The sequence below is a fragment of the Armigeres subalbatus genome, chromosome 3 (genome assembly GCF_024139115.2).
Source record: "Armigeres subalbatus isolate Guangzhou_Male chromosome 3, GZ_Asu_2, whole genome shotgun sequence".
NCBI classification, from domain to species: domain Eukaryota; kingdom Metazoa; phylum Arthropoda; class Insecta; order Diptera; family Culicidae; genus Armigeres; species Armigeres subalbatus.
Window position 1 is genome coordinate 321,444,108 of NC_085141.1, and position 14,804 is coordinate 321,458,911.

At 41.4% G+C, this 14,804-nt stretch overlaps 1 protein-coding gene across 1 annotated transcript; it reads left to right on the forward strand.

The window, feature by feature from the left end:
• Nucleotides 1-2,740: 2,740 nt before the first annotated feature.
• Nucleotides 2,741-3,686, forward strand: LOC134220990 (uncharacterized). Its single transcript, XM_062700165.1, has 2 exons — nt 2,741-2,900; nt 2,964-3,686. The coding sequence occupies exons 1-2, from the start codon at nt 2,828-2,830 to the stop codon at nt 3,614-3,616; spliced, it is 726 nt and encodes a 241-aa protein (XP_062556149.1). The 5' UTR covers nt 2,741-2,827; the 3' UTR covers nt 3,617-3,686.
• Nucleotides 3,687-14,804: the final 11,118 nt, after the last annotated feature.

Sequence of the window (14,804 nt, forward strand, 5' to 3'; positions counted from 1 at the left end):
ATACAAAGGGCAGGGATCGCCACGAGTGGTACGGTTTTCACGAAGTCCGTCCAATTATTTGGTTTCATCGACGACATTGATATCATGGCACGTAACTTTGAGAGGATGGAGGAAGCCTACATCAGACTGAAAAGCGAAGCTAGACGGATTGGACTAGTCATCAACACGTCGAAGACGAAGTACATGATAGGAAGAGGCTCAAGAGAGGTCAATGTAAGCCACCCATCACGAGTTTGTATTGGTGGTGACGAAATCGAGGTGGTTGAAGAATTCGTGTACTTGGGCTCACTGGTGACCTCCGATAACGATACCAGCAGAGAAATTTGGAGACGCATCATGGTAGGAAATCGTACGTACTTTGGACTCCGCAAAACGCTCCGATCGAATAGAGTTAGCCGCCGTACCAAACTGACTATCTACAAAACGCTTATTAGACCGGTAGTCCTCTACGGACACGTGACCTGGATGATGCTCGTGGACGACCAACGCGCACTGGGAGTTTTCGAAAGGAAAGTGCTGCGTACCATCTATGGTAGGGTGCAGATGGCGGACGCTACGTGGAGGAGGCGAATGAACCACGAGTTGCATCAGCTGTTGGGAGAACCATCCATCGTTCACACCGCGAAAATCGGAAGACTTCGGTGGGCCGGGCACGTAGCCAGAATGTCGGACAGAAATCCGGTGAAAATGGTTCTCGACAACGATCCGACAAGAAGGCGAGGTGCACAGCGGGCAAGGTGGATCGATCAGGTGGAGGACGATTTGCGGACCCTCCGCAGACTGCGTGGCTGGCGAATTGCAGCCATGGACCTAGCCGAATGGAGAAGACTTTTATGTGCAGCACAGGCCACTCCGGCCTTCTTCTGGTAATCGAGTCGAGTCGAGTCAAGTACGAAACACTGAAGACGACCTTACTGTTGAGGTCGAAATACGTATCTAGCAAGGTACAATCAAGTGGTGGAATTAAATGGAAAGGTACAAACTGTCGGCTGCAGGTGTTCATTAACAGATGCCTGCGGTATATAATTCGGGCCTGGTGGCCTCACAACTGGATCTCAAACAACGTCAATGTCACCAGAGGCCGATAGCAACAGAAATTCGGGATCGGAAGTGGGGCTGGGTCGGCCACACTCTACGTAGGGGCGGAAACGAAATCTGTAAACAAGCATTAGACTGGAACCCAGCGGGACATCGCAGCAGAGGCAGACCCAGAGGCTCATGGCGGCGAAGCCTCAATAAAGAAATAAAAGTAGTCGACCGAAATCTAACCTGGTAACAGGTTAAAGCGATAGCCGGGCAACGCTCAGGATGGAGATCTTTCAAGTCGGCCCTTTGCACCACCGGAGGTGTACAGGATTCATAAGTAAAGTAAGTACAAACTGTCTTATGACAAGTGAAGACACTAAAAAATACAATGCTGCAGAAAATTCTAATTTTCTTGGTTGTTTTTGAGTTCGCGTCCCTTAATATATACCAAATGAAAGTTCTTTAGTTCTTCTATTGCTCTACGGATTTAGTTTTATATCCAAAATCAATTTTATAACCATGTAAACCACTTGGCATAAAGTGCCAATTAAGCAAAGAAAGTATGCCAAATTTGAAGAAAATTGGAGAATCAACGCCAAAGTTACTAAGTTTTTTTTTTCGATTCTCGCAATTTTTTAATGATTTTTTTTAATTTGCCGAAATTCGGGAAATTTCAGACAAATCGGAGAACATCGATACAAGAGGGGGACGCTCTCTCGCGAACTGGCTCTTAATTGACGTGCCATTTTCATTACAATTCAAATATTATTGGTCGAACAACAAAAAATCATGCTCACAGCGAAATCTGCATATATCTAGATTAATGGGATCGAACCTACGTCAATGTTTAAAAACAAAATTCGTGGGAATAATTAAAACAAGTGAGTCAAACGTTCAAACTCGAATCGTAACTTATAAATGTTCCCAAAATGAGCCTCAACACGCAAAAAAGCAATCTACACAAATTGATTGGATCTTCAAACCTCTTTTGATGTTCAGTTTTGTTTTGATGCATCAAAACAAGCCAACAGGCCAATCTCTCCACTCCGAAATCGAGCCTGTATTGCTGATCCAGTAATTCCGACATGCAAGAATACGGAAATTATACTGTATTAGCAGCTTTCATAAAACGATGATGATGGTGCAAAACACATTCGGACGCCATCCCGCTGGAACGCGCTCCAGAGCCTCCAGAAAGCACCTCTGTGGGTAAATGGGTTTATATGTGAAAAAGCAGCAGCAAAAACTTTGATTAAAAACCGTATCGCTGCTGACGCCCTTCTCATAAGGCAAAGCATGCTGATGCAATTGATGTGTTAAATTATTATATTCAAACATACAAATAAAGCAGCACAAATTAAAAAAAAATCCTGCACATATACGACACATAATGTCATCTCGAACCGTTGAATAGTTCATTATACTATTATGATAGTTTCCAGAGATCCCTTGTCAAAAATGATGACTTGAACCCCTATGTTTTTCCAATTGAAAATATAGCCTTTCATCAATACTAATGCGCACTAAAACTAAAAATCCCCGGGCGGTTCCAAGAATCAACCACACCTCACGTGCTGTGCGTTGGATTGGCTCTCCGCTAACGACTCCGAAGAAGATGACGATGCTGATCAGCTGTTTACAAACCAGTTGACCGACCGGCTCGACACCCGTCCGTTCCAGGTGAAATTGGGCTACTATAAAAATGACAAACGAAACTCGCTAATCATTCATTCCTGTGGTAATTGCCGGACGAGCATCGCCCCACACGGCCACGATAAGTGAAAAAGAAAACCTGTGCAAAATGTTCAAGCTGGTGTTGTGTCTCTCGGCGTTGGGCCTGGTGGCCTGTTACGACTTCAAAGATTCGTTCTACAGTGAGTATGATTTACGGCAATGTTTTGACCTATGAACCTAAAGTGAGCTTTATTTTCTCCCAGATGAGCTGGTCCTGGAGGACATCCTGGACAGCGAGGACACTCCGACGTTGATGGACCGCTTCAAGCGTTCCACTCCTGAAGCGAACGATGACAAATGCAAGCGCAACCACCATAGACACAGGTGCTGTAACGATGCCAACGGTGAAAACATGGACAAATTCCGCGATACGAAGAAACAATGCTTCTCTGAAGTCCGCTCCAAGGACCGTTCAGCCCGCGGTATGGTGAACCCAGTGGACATGTTCGACTGCGAGAAAATGAACAAAACCAAGCAGGAATACATCTGCGCCGTGGAGTGCGTGAGCCGCAAGTTCGATGTCATCGATCAGGAAGGCAATCTGCTGGGCGCGGACAAGCTGATTCAGTTCACCAAGGACAACTTCGCTGCCGACCCGTGGCAGGAATCGATAATCGAAGGAGTGGTTGACACCTGTTTGAAGGAAGTTGCCGAGAAGAACGAAAAGCTGAAGGCATCGGGCGAAACCACGACCTGCAATCCAGCATCGTCGAACTTTGGCTACTGCATGTGGCGGCAGATGACTTTGGCCTGTCCGAAGGATAAACAGGAACAATCCAAGAAGTGCGAGAGAATGCGTGAACGGTTCGCCAACAACGAGCTGGTTTCCTACCACAAGCACGACTTCGATGATTAGTGAAAGATACGAAATTGGACTGTTGATTTGATAAGCGGAAAAAAAACAATTAAAAGTCAGAACAAAGTAATCTTGTGGCATTTATTCAAATGATTTATATGAAGATGACAATCCCCCCCCTTAATAACAATAACCTAAAACAAATTGAACGTCTCACTTTTCATAAAAAGATACATTTTCCAGATTTATGAGGCACATCTGAAGTAGACTGGAAGCAACACTTGATAAAACCAGAAACAAATCTAAAATTCTTCCAGCACATAACATATATAAGTTCGGTGTGCCCCATGCTACAAGAAGTTATAGAGAAATATAATATAATATAGGGGAACTGTTCCGAACAGAACATATATTCATCTAATCGCAAAACAAAGAAGTACAGCACCAATCTCGTCGGTTCTGGTGAAAAAACAATCACAAAAATAAGAAACAAACCAAATTTCTTTTCATTGCATTGCTTAATGGGATGGAAATAGGAGCTATAGGATGGTCGTTTGAGTGATTGACGGAAAATAAATTCGAACTGTGAAAGTCGTTTGTAACGTCTATTATTTCTGAGCAATTCTCTGTGAAATCGAAGATCGATGTATTTTTGTATTTTTGGATTTCTCTAAAATTTTCCATAAGGTACCCCGGGGCAAGTGGGACCTAAAAAAACGCTAGTTCAGCAAAATCGCTAAAGCATACTTAGAAAACAGGGTATTTCAGGACATTAACCACGGATACATTATTATATTGTGTATTATTGTTGAAGTGTAGACGTGTTGTAAGCCATTTATTCAGTTACAAAAATATTGGTAGTGACATAAATAAATTTACCTGTGGGACCCACTTACCCCTTCAAACGGGGCAAGTGGGACCTATTCTGCTCTATACTGTCGAACGAAACTAATTTGAAAAATGTAGATATAATGCTCATGTAATTTCTGAGTTGTAGTATTTCAGAGCATGGATGGAGGATCATTGCTTGTCAGACTTTTGTTTTTGGCAAAAGAAAGGGATTACAATGTTAGCAGATATAAAATCAAGACAACAGCCGGTTTACCGTTTAATTATCTGTTGTCTGGCTTTACATTAGCTTACTTTCTTACCGAATGTGTTAGATGGAAGAGATAAGCAAATCTTTGTTCACTTTTCGAATAAATGTTTCTCTGTTTAACACAAATTATTACATAAATTAGAACCTCAAAAGGAACGTTTTTATTCATGCGGTGTTGTAAATTTGTAATAGAACGAAATGGCCAATTCATGTCTTAAGCACCTAATTTATCTTAAAATCTGTTAATCTGATGCGAAGTTTAAAAATAACAAAACACAAGACAAAACCTGTTGATCTATTGTAGAATAAGTAGATTGTTTGCACTGTAAACGGAAAATTTTGCATAGTTATTACCATTGCTCTTTTCCATGAGGGAGATAATTTTCAGAAAGTATAATACACATTTGGTAAATCAACTGTACACTACTTCTTAACAACTAAACCAACGATATTAACTGCATTTGATTCAGATTCATATGATATATGAGTGTCGAAGTTATTTTTCACTAGACAACAATCTAAAAACAGGTAAAGTGGCTCTATCAAAAATGTTGTTCAAATATGTCCCACTTGCCCCATGTATGTTAAAAATCAAGGGAAAGTGAAAATTGCAGATTTTGGCTTTAATCAAAACTTTCAAACCGTTTTTGATGTCACACAATTATTTAATTGCTCAAAATAGTCACTTTCCTCATCAATGATGAATTCAGGAACGACTGTTTTGTTGGAAATCCATTGAATTAAAATAAAAGTTTTGGATTTTGCCGGTAGTTTAAAGTCATGATTAAACAATAACATTAGTATGATGCCGCAAATAGTTTTGATTCCATTTTTTTTTGTGTCAGGCGAATTCGTTGATAATTCTGCTTCATCTTTCTAGAACATTGTTACCATCAAAAATATTCACCGATTAATCGGCAGCCATAGTACCCACTTACCCCGTATTTTCACTTGCCCCGGGGTACCTTATACAATTGGCGCTTTGCTGTTGCACGAAGAAGAAGTTTTTAAAACTCTTCTAAAAAATTCTAAAAGCAATTTAATTAAAAACGGTACGGTACGAATACTTTTGCCCATCAGTATATAAGCCAGGGTACTAGACGAAAAACTGTGTCCCATCCCAAGACGTCGAGGACCCAAGGAGTGTACATTAATCTTCTTAGCAAAGTCACTCCCAACGATTTCGTCAATCATTTTTCCCCCTGAATGTGAAACGGTTGGTACGGCTGTCCTCGTTTCTTCCTTTCGTAGATTCAAAACTCTTCGTTGATCATGTTATTTGTTATTTATTGCTAAATAATATGATTGCCGGGATGTTTTGGATTTTCTCCCAAATTCAAGCCTGCACGGTGGGCCTGACCGTTTTAATACTTGGGTCATATTTATGATATGCTGCAAATACTAATGCAGACAAGAAAATGCTCGGGAATACAACCGACATTTCCAGGATGCTTTTCAATACTGGCTGTGCATGTGCTAAGACAAGACAAGACAAGACAAACGGTACGCAGTACGGGGTTGGACTTTTCTTATACTGTGTTTTAGGGGTAATATTACAAAATTAAATTTCGAATAGAACGAGTAAAACCCCGTACTGCTTATCGTTTTTAATTAAATTGGTTTTTCTCCAGAGGTGAGCCAGCCTAGGGCTGCAAGCCTCTTTAATAAAGAAAAAAAAAATTGGTTTTAGACTTTTTAAAAACTTCTTCGTATGGTTTCCCGTGGAGATTTTTTCGATTATCATCTTTCTGCTTCTTCTTCTTCTTCATGCAACATCAAAGCGCCAATCTTTGTGATGAAAAAACATAATTTGCCATTTTGACTCTAGCCTAACTTTTGATCCAATTTTACTGAACCCTGATATTTATTGACAAATGCTAGTAATGGAGTAGTGGTTGACCAAATTCTTTACTTAGAAAAAATCAAATCCGAATCTTTCAACTAGGGGAAATGACGTCTTTGGCAGGTTTTGTTCTATTATTGTCAGGGGGGTTTTTGTTGACCAAATTTTATGAAATTTGGCCACAATATTCTTTCATTTAGCCAAAGGCTTTCAATATTGAATAATCTGGATTGACAAGTGATAGACAAATATAATAAATAAATTTGAAAATTACAAAATTACGATGAAAAGGAAGCCTAGACTATCCTCGGCCAATAGTCGGAGAAACGCCGTGTGCATGTTTTAACCCTTTGGCATTCGTTGCAGTATATGAATTAGTATTCGAATTGTTTTGACTTTGCATGAATTAAGAAATATGGCCAAAAGTTTAAATTTTAGAGTCCCAACAGTGAATTTTCTTGAAAACGTTATTTACTAACTAGGATCAATCATTCGAATATTTTTCTCTCCATTATACAATAAATCATTACTACTAGATTGGGTAGTTTGTCTGGCCTATTCCAAATCTACATTAACTAATTTAGCACTCCCGTTTTTTAAGCACGTTTAGTAATCCTTGCAACACGTGGCCATCTTCAAATGCATCTGAACTATCTCAAGCTTGTTATCTGCTTTTCGTTGTCACAGTGCATAAAATGCTATTTCAGTTATACTTGCCTACTATAACAGGAGAGCGGGTTATTTTTTTAGTTTCAATGTTTGCCCATCTTGACCTAATGTGCAACAGTTTTTTGTTATAACATATATCAAAAATTAGTATAGTTGAAAGATTCTTTCCCAAGATGGTTCACTTAAAGATTGAATTACAAAAAACAAATTATTTGTTTTTTTTACGTATTTTTCCCATAAACCTCATACAATGAAAATAACCAACCACTGCTCCAATACTAGCATTTGTTAATAAATATCAATGACTCCGTAAAATTCAATTCTATAGGGAATAGAATCGATAAACATTCGAAAACGACTGAACGTTTAAAAAACGATATATTTTATCTTATAACTGCTGTATCTCAGAAACGGTAGCACTCAGAAAAAAAATACCGTAAATCTTTTCCATTGGAAATTTAACGTACCTTCAAAAAATCGGGTCGATAAAAACGTAAAAAATATTTCCACCATTTTTGAAAAACCAACTAATTTAAAAAAAATATAACTTTTTTGTCCATCATTTCTCCATTATGACTCATAGTGCAAAAAAATACATATATTATCTGCTACAACATATCAAAAAATAAAAAATATTGAAAAATTCATTTTTGAGTTTTATTTTCAATATTTGAACAATTTTTTTTTCGCAGTGTATATTTTTTTAACATAGCCACAAACTTTGCCGAAGTCATCGAAACGATAAAAAAGCCAAGGTGGTTTTGCTTAGGCTCTTATCAAAAGTTAGACTAGAGTCAAAATGGCAAACCAATGTTGCAAATTATGTTTTTTGATCACAAAGAATGTATATGCAAAATTCCAGAAAAATAAAAAAAAAATCAAAATTGAAATCTCGAAAAAAAATCATGATTTCACCGAGAATTGCTCTATAACGCTATGGGTCCGAACGTTCTATGAAAAGTTCGGTTTTGAAGTGATCCTGAAGCCTTTACGTATACTTTGTATACGAGAAAGGCAAAACAAAATCATCTTCCTAACGATAGCCTAGCATATTACAAAATATGATGTGAAAAACACATTTAAAGGGTCAAAATAGTACTTAACCTTCCGCAATTCGCTTCAACTTTCATAACACGAGAACTCACCTGTTGTAAACAGTACAACATTACGAAATCCGTTGTATTAAAGCCAATTAAAATGATATCAACGTGGTTTTTTCGGGAAAATAATAAAGGGGATAAATACTTTCATTGAGTACATTTTTTAAGAGAGTCCAACGGATCTTCTGTTGGTTTTCCGGAAGATCCGCAACCAACGAAACACCGTGGAAAATAGTCAATTTTCTCAATAACTGGCGCGATGTTCCCTATAACATTTCTAAAAAATCCTGGCGTAGTGAAAAAATCTATATCCATCTTTAATCCCAGTCAAAGTAAAAAAAAATTATTTGGAAGTCTCCCACTCAGTTTGGTTCGATATCTCGGGATCTATGGGATTTAGGATGTTTCCGTCTTCTACAAAGTTATTAGAGGTTTGGAAACCATTATGTTGAAAAACTGTTTAGTTCAGAATACAGCCGTAAGGTGGCGCTAGTGTATATGAGTTATAAGTTTGGTTAGATATCTCGGGATCTGTGGGAGTTAGAAAGTTGCCGTCCTCTACAAAGTTGTTTGAGAAACTTATTAGTTTAGAATTCATCCGCAAGTTGAAAGATAAGTTTGGTTTGATATCACGAGATATGTTGGTTTTGAAAGATTTCCATCTTCTATAAAGTTGGTCGAGCATTGGAAACCAATACGTTGAGAAACTTTTTAGTTCAGAATTCAGCCGTAAGGCGGCGCTAGTGTATATGAGATCAGTATAGTTCGATATCTCGGGATGTGTGGGATTTGGATAAAAGCCGTCGCCTACAAAGTTGTGAGAGGATTGGACACCAATATGTTGAGAAATTTTATTAGTTTAGAATTCATTCGCAAGTAGGTGCTACTGTATATGAGAGATCAGTTTGGTTTGATATCTAGTGATCTGTTGGATTTAGAAAGTTGCCGTCTTCTACAAAGTTGTTCGAGGATTGGAAACCAATATGTTGAGAAACTGAATAATTTAGAATTCATCCGCAAAAAGGCGCTATTGTATATAAGAGATCAGTTCTTAGATATCTCGGGATCTGTGGGATCTAGAAAATTGCCGTCTTGTACAAAGTTGTTCAAGGATAGTAAACCAATATCTAATCTAATCTAATCTCATACATGCGTAGCCAATACTTGAAAGCATCCTGGAAAATGACGGTTTCTGAATTCCGTCATTTTTCTTTTCATATGGCCAGGCCAACTACGCAGTATGTACCGCAGAGATGACTCCTAGATATTGAGCGACTTCAGGAATACCTAAAGTCACTTAATAGCTTGGAATCGAGGGGAAAGGAAGAAAGCGTGGACCTCCCGTACCAAACGCTTCCAATAATATAGATACCTAATATATGATAAAAATCGTGTACGTGTTTTTTGTATGATGTATATGAGCGTGTATGTGTGTATATGAGTGTGTATGTGTGTTTATATGTGTACACTGATAGACAAAAGTATTCGTCATGTTTTAATAGAGCTACTATGAAAACATGACGAACACTCATGTCCATCAGTATATGTATGTATTTGTGTATAGTGTATATGTAATTGTGTATAATGTGAATGTGTGTGCGTTTGTGTGAGTGCGTGCGTGTTAAATTTACGGATCATCAAAACCTTACCTATCCTCAATAAATCTGACGCTGAACATGTTTGATTACATAGCCTTGATCGCAATATTAGCAAGGGCATTGCCCTTTATAACAATCGATCAGCCCTTGCAAGCACAAACATGCGCACGTCTTCCGGATCTGCAGCACTTTTTTATACACTACACATTTGTTTCGACCGCGGTCACTGCACTGGTTCTATTGTTCTACTTTTAGGCGAATCACCGCACAAAAGTAGAGCGCAAAAACCAACTGCACTGGAAGACGGTCGAAACGAGACCGTTCAAGAATTGTAAATCAATATGTTGAAAACTTGTGAAGTTAAATTTTATCCGTAGAGTAGTGCTAGTGCATGTGAGACCACCAGTTTGATTATGTGTAACCGGAGGTATTAGAAAGTGGCCGTCTTCTGCACAGCTATTCGAGGATGAAACCAAAATTCTGAAAAACTGTTAAGTTTGTAGGGGAAGTGGGGGTAGCACGCCCATAGGGGTTAAAACGCGCCACCCCTGAATAAGGTTAAATATCCCCATTTTGATTATTTTCAATAGTCTATACGATAAAGCAATGAAAAATATTGCCATTGGATACATATATTTCATGATTTTTCTCTAGTTATACATGAAAAACTCGAAAAAACGATTTTTGCGTGTTTTGATGCAATTCTAGCTCGGTGGAATTTAGTCTTTCTGTCGCTGTTATACATTGATAAATTAATAATTGAGCCATGAGCCATGCTGTGTGCCGCTCAAAGCGCACAAGCCCAAGTCCTGGTGTTAGGTGGGACGCTAAACAGCCCTGACACGACGGCCCTCCGACGAGACAGGAGGTTTGCGCAGGCCCAATAAGCCGCCTTTAAAAACAACTATTACGAACGACATAGAAGATAATACGACTCGATACAATCGGCAACGACCTAGGCGACGAATAAAGGATCACGATTGGAAGCTTGGAACATGGAACTGCAAGTCGCTAGGCTTCGCAGGTTGCGACAGGATAATCTACGATGAATTACATCCCCGCAACTTCGATGTCGTAGCGCTGCAGGAAATCTGCTGGACAGGACAGAAAGTGTGGAAAAGCGGGCATCGAGCAGCTACCTTCTACCAAAGCTGTGGCACCACCAACGAGCTGGGAACCGGCTTCATAGTGCTGGGAAAGATGCGCCAACGCGTGATTGGGTGGCAGCCAATCAACGCAAGGATGTGCAAGCTGAGGATAAAAGGCCGTTTCTTCAACTATAGCATCATCAACGTGCACTGCCCACACGAAGGGAGATCCGACGACGAGAAAGAGGCGTTCTATGCGCAGCTGGAGCAGACATACGATAGATGCCCACTGCGGGACGTCAAAATCGTTATCGGTGACATGAACGCTCAGGTAGGAAGGGAGGAAATGTATAGACCGGTGATCGGACCGGATAGTCTGCATACCGTATCGAACGACAACGGCCAACGATGCATAAACTTTGCAGCCTCCCGCGGAATGGTAGTCCGAAGCACTTTCTTCCCCCGCAAGAATATCCACAAGGCCACATGGAAACCAAATCGACCACGTTCTAATCGACGGTAAATTCTTCTCCGACATCACGAACGTACGCACTTACCGCAATGCGAATATTGAATCCGACCACTACCTCGTCGCAGTATGTCTGCGCTCAAAACTCTCGACGGTGATCAACACGCGTCGGAGTCGTCCGCCGCGGCTTAACATTGGGCGGCTACAAGACGGTAGACTAGCCCAAGACTACGCGCAGCAGCTGGAAGTGGCACTCCCAACGGAAGAGCAGCTAGGCGCAGCATCCCTTGAAGATGGCTGGAGAGATATTCGATCCGCCATTGGAAGCACCGCAACCGCTGCACTAGGCACGGTGGCTCCGGATCAGAGAAACGACTGGTATGACGGCGAATGTGAGCAGTTAGTTGAGGAGAAGAATGCAGCATGGGCGAGATTGCTGCAACACCGCACGAGGGCGAACGAGGCACGATACAAACGGGCGCGGAACAGACAAAACTCGATTTTCCGGAGGAAAAAGCGCCAGCAGGAAGATCGAGACCGTGAAGAGACGGAGGAACTGTACCGCGCTAATAACGCACGAAAGTTCTATGAGAAGTTGAACCGTTCACGTAAGGGCCACGTGTCACAGCCCGATATGTGTAAGGACATAAACGGGAACCTTCTTACGAACGAGCGTGAGGTGATCCAAAGGTGGCGGCAGCACTACGAAGAGCACCTGAATGGCGATATGGCAGACAACGGTGGCGGTATGGTAATGAACCTAGGAGCACGCGCGCAGGACATGCGACTTCCGGCTCCGAATCTCCAGGAAATCCAGGAGGAGATCGGCCGGCTGAAAACAACAAAGCCCCTGGAGTTGACCAACTACCAGGAGAGCTGGTTAAACACGGTGGTGAAGCACTGGCTAGAGCGCTACACTGGGTGATTACCAAGGTGGGGGAGGATGAGGATCTGCCGCAGGACTGGATGCGAGGTGTCGCTTGTCCCATCTACAAAAAGGGCGATAAGCTGGATTGTAGCAACTACCGCGCAATCACATTGCTGAACGCCGCCTACAAGGTACTCTCCCAAATTTTATGCCGTCGACTAACACCAATTGCAAGAGAGTTCGTGGGGCAGTACCAGGCGGGATTTATGGGTGAACGCTCTACCACAGACCAGGTGTTCGCCATACGTCAGGTATTGCAGAAATGCCGCGAATACAACGTGCCCACACATCATCTATTTATCGACTTCAAAGCCGCATATGATACAATCGATCGGGACCAGCTATGGCAGCTAATGCACGAAAACGGATTTCCGGATAAACTGATACGGTTGATCAAGGCGACGATGGATCGGGTGATGTGCGTAGTTCGAGTTTCAGGGGCATTCTCGATCCCTTCGAAACCCGTAGAGGGTTACGGCAAGGTGATGGTCTTTCGTGTCTGCTATTCAACATCGCTTTGGAGGGAGTAATACGAAGGGCAGGGATTGACACGAGTGGTACGATTTTCACGAAGTCCGTCCAGTTATTTGGTTTCGCCGACGACATTGATATCATGGCACGTAACTTTGAGAGGATGGAGGAAGCCTACATCAGACTGAAAAGCGAAGCTAAACGGATTGGACTAGTCATCAACACGTCGAAGACGAAGTACATGATAGGAAGAGGCTCAAGAGAGGTCAATGTAAGCCACCCACCACGAGTTTCTATCGGTGGTGACGAAATTGAGGTGGTTGAAGAATTCGTGTACTTGGGCTCACTGGTGACCGCCGATAACGATACCAGCAGAGAAATTCGGAGACGCATAGTGGCTGGAAATCGTACGTACTTTGGACTCCGCAAGACGCTCCGATCGAATAGAGTTCGCCGCCGTACCAAACTGACTATCTACAAAACGCTTATTAGACCGGTAGTTCTCTACGGACACGAGACCTGGACGATGCTCGTGGAGGACCAACGCGTATTGGGAGTTTTCGAAAGGAAGGTGCTGCGTACTATCTATGGTGGGGTGCAGATGGCGGACGGTACGAGGAGGCGAATGAACCACGAGTTGCATCAGCTGTTGGGAGAACCATCCATCGTTCACACCGCGAAAATCGGAAGACTGCGGTGGGCCGGGCACGTAGCCAGAATGTCGGACAGTAATCCGGTGAAAATGGTTCTCGACAACGATCTGACGGGAACAAGAAGGCGAGGTGCACAGCGGGCAAGGTGGATCGATCAGGTGGAGGACGACTTGCGGACCCTCCGCAGACTGCGTGGTTGGCGAAGTGCAGCCATGGACCGAGCTGAATGGAGAAGTCTTTTATGTTCAGCACAGGCCACTCCGGCCTTAGTCTGATGATAAATAAATAAATGAGCCATGCTGCTTACTCGTGTTCTTTATGTTCCACACGAAATCGTCGTCAAAAATGGTTTTAAAACGATTTTATGGGCCTTCAAACTTCTGAGGTCGGTGTGGGGCATTACGCCCATGCTCATTTCGTATGACCGAAACAGCTGAAACATTCGGTTAATTGCCTTAATGTAGGCAATTAAAATGAAAATCAGTACGATAAGCACATGCGCGTTTTAACCCATCCACTGGCGCATCTCATCCCGCATGGTTTCAAAATCATTTTTTCGGGTGCTTTTAAAAATCAAATTTCTGTGCAATAAAATGGACAATTAGATATCTGTTATCGGTAGTCAGTCGCAGATATGCTGTTCTTCAGTATGCGCTGATGAAAACTGGCTGAAATGGTGGTTTTCATTGATAAAAATGGCATTTTCCCTAACGTGAGCGTCCTACCCCCAGTTCCCCTATTACATCCGCTGGGGGGTGATATATGGGACAACCAGTTTTATTAGATATTGCGTGATATGAGGAATTTAAAAGTGCCGTCATTTACAGTTATTTAGGATTTGAAAACCAATGTGTTTAGAAAAGTGTGCTTGACAGTCATATTACTACCATTTCTGACTCATACGGAGGAGGCCTTGAGTTCGATCTCAGGCCCATTTCATTCGCCTACTTTGTTTTTTTTTTCTTTTTTTTTTGCTAATTATCTAATACATGCATTCATCTCTTAGACTAGGTGCTCCGTGTTTTCTTAACACTATCATCCTTATTTCCTATGTCATATTTTTAGTTATTATTAATACATTTCAATTGCCTCTGGCAGTTAGAATTTTTTCCTCTGGTTGAATTGAACCATGTAGGAATTACAATGTTTTCAACTTAAACTAAACTTAACCTATTTTATACTAAGGGTACAAGGAGTTAATCGTTGCAATAGAAGATTGCAACGATTTTTGTCTAAAATTGGAAATTATTTTGTTGGACATTTGTTGCAATGTCTCAATATTAGAAATTCTATGAAGTTCATTGGTACTATACCACGGCAACTTCGGAAT

Excerpts from the sequence above, each read along its gene's own strand:
- LOC134220990 (XM_062700165.1), top strand. The coding sequence starts at position 2,828 with ATGTTCAAGCTGGTGTTGTGTCTCTCGGCGTTGGGCCTGGTGGCCTGT. Across the intron at positions 2,901-2,963 it reads CTTCAAAGATTCGTTCTACA|ATGAGCTGGTCCTGGAGGAC; the intron begins GTGAGTATGATT and ends ATTTTCTCCCAG.